At 40.0% G+C, this 6,000-nt stretch overlaps 1 protein-coding gene across 1 annotated transcript in view; it reads right to left on the bottom strand.

The window, feature by feature from the left end:
• LOC129278195 (transforming growth factor beta receptor type 3-like) overlaps window positions 1-4,580 on the bottom strand; it is a 12,188-nt gene extending 7,608 nt beyond the window's left edge. The window contains exons 1-4 of the mRNA XM_064110121.1: window positions 4,407-4,580; window positions 3,188-3,480; window positions 2,383-2,560; window positions 400-692 (exon numbers count right to left, since the gene is read on the bottom strand). Of these exons, the coding sequence (XP_063966191.1) occupies window positions 400-692; window positions 2,383-2,560; window positions 3,188-3,480; window positions 4,407-4,518 (876 nt within the window). The 5' untranslated portion in view covers window positions 4,519-4,580. The remainder of the gene's footprint in view (window positions 1-399; window positions 693-2,382; window positions 2,561-3,187; window positions 3,481-4,406) is intronic.
• Window positions 4,581-6,000: the final 1,420 nt, after the last annotated feature.

Here is a 6,000-nt window from a genome sequence, read left to right as displayed (position 1 = left end):
ATAAGGAGACGAAATATTTACTTCATATATTTCCTTTGCTTATTGCTTTCATTGTATGATTATTAGTGTGAATGGTTACTTTGATATCTCCATATGGTTTTTCTGCTCTTGCACACACAAAGAATTCATGCCTTGCCAGCAGCATGTGTAACACTATGCAAACCACTGACTATTAATAAACCATTAATTAATTAAATATGAATGCCAAAGTATCTAAAAACAAATCACCTAATCAAATCTACCAAAGAATCATACAAAACTTTCACTGGCTAAATAGAATATCAGCAAACGCTGAATTTGATATCTTGAGTAATCATTCTTTCATTAGGTTAATAACTGAATTAGAAAGTTCAAAAAACAATTTCACTGTTGGATTAAGTTACAAGCGACTCATCTCACCCTGTTGCGGTATACCATCTTATTCAACCGCTGCTCCGACGTGGTCCCACATGCATTAAGCTGCGTATCCAACATGAAGCCCAAGGTCATGTACTCCATGGACGTGCACTGCCTGTCTTCCAAGGTGATGTCTTCGGGGCTCAGGTTGTAGTACTGGGCCACCTGCATGGGTACCAGGGCACGGATACTGTTCTTCAGACACTCTACGACCACGTGGGGCGAGTCGTTGGGCCAATCGATGGACGTCGATCCCGCGTGGTCGGGTGACAGGAGGTGGGTGTGCTTGGAGATGTCTGAAAATTCAAAAAAATATTTTCTTTATAAAGTTGTGTGTTTTGCGATGTCAAAGGTAGGGATGCAGTAAAGACCGGCCTCGAGGTCACATTTTGTCGGCCTTGGCTTCGGTCTCGATCCGAGTCATGTGTACAAAGTATATGGGAGAAGGTTTTCTCCAGCGACCTCAGGACTTGGAGGTACCCGCCTCGACTACATCCCTGGTTAAAAGTATACTCAATAAAATGGTAGACTGGGGCTGATATTATGAGAATTATCAGAAATTTGTAGACAGCAGATACAAAACCATACATAACTTGAGAACAATTTTTTATCATTACTTGGGTGTTGAGAGTTTGGTTTCAAAAGATGCACAAGACTCCGAAAGAAAAAGTCGCAACACGAGATCTTCTTGTGTTACAAATTTATTGCAAAGAGATCAGCCCCCCCCCCCCCCTCCCCCTTGGTTTGGGATGAAACATCTCAACTAACTAAAACTTTCTACTGGAATTCCAGTGTCTGAGGACGACTCACGAATATTCACAATCAGAATAATATCAGAGGAGTTGATGTATTTGTTTCTAGTAAAAATGACTGAGCCATTGGCCAGTAAAATAACCTGATAGTACAGTTGACAGTAGACGTCAGGATCAAATCTCACTGGTGCCACAAGTTGTCTGCATCATTTATCAGATTAAACAAATAATCTTATATTTGCTGGATGCAAGCCAGAATGACCCTTCATTACCATCAACTTCTCCAGAAAGACTTAACATTAAAACAATATTTATATTTAAAAAACCCCACGCAATCCTAGATCCAATGACGTATGATTTGGAAACTGAACGCTTGCTAAGGAAATCTGAATAATGTAGACACATTTACGGCAATCACCAAGTGAAAAAGATCCCACGTTCGATCTGAAATATAAGTCAGAAAAAAAAATCTTGAAACCAGCAGGATTTGAACCCTCCTCTACCGCTTGCTGGACAGCGAGTCAACCATAAGGCCATTACACTACTGGTCCAAGGTAAAGCCATGACGAAATGGAACAAATATCTTGCACCCTTGAATTTTATTCCACCAGTCACCTACTGCTTGCTGGACTGCGAGTCTACCATCAGGCCATCACACTGCTGGTCCAAAGACCTCCATTGGTTGCCCAGAAAGGATCGCATAGTTTTCAAAATTCTACTTTTGGTTTATCATATCATCAATGGATCCGCACCCGATCAACCTGTACGCACACTGCGATCATCCCAATCTAGTCTCTTACTTACATATTCCACTATCTAAAAAATCTTGGGGCGACCGAGCCTTTGCTCATGCCGGACCAGCCCTGTGGAATTCACTACCACAGGAGCTGAAGAACTCAAACTCTGCAACATCCTTTAAGGGCAACCTAAAATTGCATTTTTTTCACCAGCAGGTACTAGGTTTGAAGACAGATATGTTTCCTCATTTGTACTTTACCCTTTCTTGTACTTCTCTTAGTTCTCATTACTTTTATGTTTTGCTCTCTTCTTAACGCCTTGAGCATTTAATCAAAATAAAAAAGACGCTATAATAAATCATATATATTATTATTATTATTAAAGTCATGATGAAATGGGAACAAATATCTTACACCCTTGAATTTTATTCTGACCTTCACTCATAGTCCACCATGAACTTAAGAATGGAAAGCTGAAGACTTTTTGTTCTACTTACTTGCTTTTCCGACTGTGATATCAAACTTGTTGGCAAGGACAGCCTCAGTGTAGGACACGACGGCGCTGTACCTGTCCAGGGCCCAGGAGTAGAGGTTCTCTACCTTGGTTGGAATATTCTCTTTTTGTACTTCAAAAGGAGCTGATGTGATCCCCTCTGTGTTGACCTGGTGGTCGCTCTGTGTGGATTCAAATAATGGGGGATAGCGTTTGAAAATTTGAATACTTTGGAAAAGAATATGACATTTTCTACTACAGAATGTTCTGGCAAGCAGACGTATTGGAGGACAAAACCTAGGCATCAATCACTGTGTTATGGTTTCCAATTGTTATCTTAAACTACTCTATTAGACATAATTTACCATCTCCATCACTGTCATCATCACCACCATCACCATCATCATCACCATCATCATCATCATCATCATCATCACCTTCATCATCATTATCATCATCACCATCATCATCATCACCATCATCATCATCATAGTCCTCATATTCATCATCATCATCATCATCATCATCATCATAGTCCTCATATTCATCATCATCATCATCATCATCATCATCATCATCATCATCATCATCATCATCATGATCACTATCGGGATCACCATCAGGATCAGCATCATCACCATCACCATCATCATCACCATCATCATCCTCACCATCACCGTCATCATCCTCATCATTACTATCATCATCAGCATCTTCTTTGTCGTCATCATCATCACCGTCCTCACCCTCATCACATTCATCATCTACATCATCATCACCACCTCCACTATCCTTGTTCTAATCCTCACCACAATGGTCAGATGCCTGATATTGGCGTCGCTGACGACGTTCCACACCAACGGCGTGTCTGCCTGGAGAACAAGCACTATCCTCCTTTTGGACGCTGCATTCCTTGACACTTCGTTCAGTTCGACGACGACACTGGAGCTTGGGGATAGGAGCCAGATGATGTGTACCTCCTGAGTGGCCCTGCTGATGTCTGGGCTGCAGTAGCCGATGCGTACAGGTTCCACCTGACTGGCGGTGATGTGCGACTGCTGGTAGTTGCGGGTCAGCCTACACTCCTCGGGAGCATTGGGATCTAGGAAGGTTGGATATGATGCGGATGAGTAAGAGTCGAGAAATTAGAGTTTATCAAAGAGAATTATTACCTCGGGAACTTTTGAGGGTTCATAAAAGATTCTTTATTTGGAGAACTGATGAGTTTATTCTACTTCGTTTATATCAATATTACCCATTTATGACAGGGTTCATTGTTTTTTGTTGTTTTACCAATTATTTGTATTTCTGTATTTCTGATTTGAATGTTGAAAGCTAATAAAGAAATGAAATTCACCAATAAATTCAATTCAAATAAATTTAACCCCAAAAATGCAGTGCCTTGCTTTAGCCCTTTATGATCTTTGTATATCAATACGGTGCAGGGAAAAACTGTTTAGGAGAGTTCCCGTGTCTTGAGAACAGAGACAACTGTGCTTCAGCCAATAAAACAGCAGCAAGTAATTCATAATCGGCTTAGCGTTCTCCAGTCTACGCCGTGCATGTGCTAACCTTAGTCTGGGTTTGATGGCTGGTACAGGACTAAAAAAAGAAATTAGCTGTGTGAAATACAAAGAGATAGTCCAGGGCCCCATCTTACAAAAAGTTATGATTGATCCAATCAATCGTAACTCTATGGAAATCCATCAGTGTCATAATTTTTTCTACAGGAAATTTGCAAAATGTCCTTGGTAAACAAGAGAGAACACACCAAATCGTCAAGAAATCAATTAATTGATGGATATACATTCATATCTAGAGAAAAATTTGAACAAACATGCATTTTATATGTTGACTTTGCTGGCATTCCATAGTTGCGATTGATCGGATCAATCGCAACTCTTTGTAAGACGGGCCCTAGAGATTGTCCATAGTTAGGCTAAGTCCAGTCCTAAGCTCAGTTTAGTTCAGGGGTATTAAAGTTCAGCATGGGAAAAGCTCTTAAAGAAGGGTGCACGACCGTTATACCTTGCCCAACTTGAAGGTTGATGACGTTGGCAGATCCTATACTTGAGAACGTCCAGACCTTGGAATACGTCGCAGTGGCCCATTCCAGTAAGGCCTCGTCGTCTGAAGGCATCTCCGTTATTGATATCGTGGGAACTACAATGTTGGTTGGTTTTACAACGGAGGAATTGGTAGGAATCTGGATGAATGCAGAAAGAGAAGAGAAAAGAAAGTGGAATTACTATCCAGAAAATCGATGTTAAAACTGCACAATCATGACATTCAAATGGGAGCTTAAGGGCAATTCCATAAAATATGTACGTCCGACCCCCTATACGTGGGACCTGCATGAATTTTCTGTCTCTGATTTCTTGTTCTTTTGACAGTCTGTAATGTTCTCAAAGGACCATAACTTGGTCACTTTATGAAGTGAAGTAAGACCTGAGAAAAATGGGGGTCGGACATACAAAAAGGTTGATCATTTTATGGAATTGCCCTTAAAGAAAAAATATCTAGGCCTATGGGTTGCCGGATGGGCAAGTTGACTAAAGGTGCTAAAATGTTGCCTTATAAATGTGCCATACCCTGAAACCCCACAAAATGCCAACTATTTTGCATGTGCGCTCAATTGGGTCTTGCGACCCGACTTTGAGGCCAATTATGCTTTGCTATTATTGCAGTCCTAAATCAGGCTAACGGGCGTCTTTACTCATTTTATATTTGACGGCCGAACATAAACGCACAAAAACAATTTTTTTTTTCTGAGTGACGCCACAAACAAAAGATGTGTGGGGAAGCATTAGGGTATCACCAATATCAGAGATGACTAAATGATGCCACTAAAAAAGCGTTCCGGCTGGAGTATACAACACAATACTCTTTTATTTCAATAAACTTCGCAGCCAAAAAATAATAGAAAAATATAAAAATAACATTCAAATTCAATTAATTCAAATATAATACCGTATACGATACAGCAAAATATATTGAGGTGACTATCACATTGATGGATGAACAGTTTGGGTCTTGTTGACTTCAGATTGCCTAATACTTGTTTAATATTACTTGATAAAAGTTATATCTAGGAAAATTCCTTGGACCCAGATAATAAAACTATAAGTATGAAATATGGATAGATTATTCTTTTAAAAAATTTATCCCCCTGAAACATGTAGCAAAGGATCAATTAAATGGGAGCAATATCTTAGAAATAAAAAACAATATTTCGTGGAGGAGTGCCTCTTGGATGTTTTTGTTTTATTGAGACACACTGTAGAAGAGAGAGGTGGATAGTAGGTATAGAGACTAAAATGAATAATACAACTCACTTGACACAAAACTGAGTGTAAACAAGACATGCATGTGTTTTCATTAGGGGCACATATATTCCAGACTTGCATCTTTGCTTGCTACCATTGCACGCTTGACACAGATAATGGGAAAAAGAGGGCAAACACAATCTACATGGAGACACGTGCACATCGCTGAAGTCCAACATAACTGCAATATGCTTTCCAGACAACAACAATTCTCCTTAACCCCTGGAAATAGGTGGAGCAAATGGGGGGGGGGGGGGATCTTAGCCCACTTGTGTTGTAGACTATATTATTCCAAA

This window comes from Lytechinus pictus, chromosome 15, assembly GCF_037042905.1.
Source record: "Lytechinus pictus isolate F3 Inbred chromosome 15, Lp3.0, whole genome shotgun sequence".
NCBI classification, from domain to species: domain Eukaryota; kingdom Metazoa; phylum Echinodermata; class Echinoidea; order Temnopleuroida; family Toxopneustidae; genus Lytechinus; species Lytechinus pictus.
The sequence above is the reverse complement of the archived record's forward strand: the minus strand, read 5'-3'. Positions and strand labels throughout refer to the sequence as shown.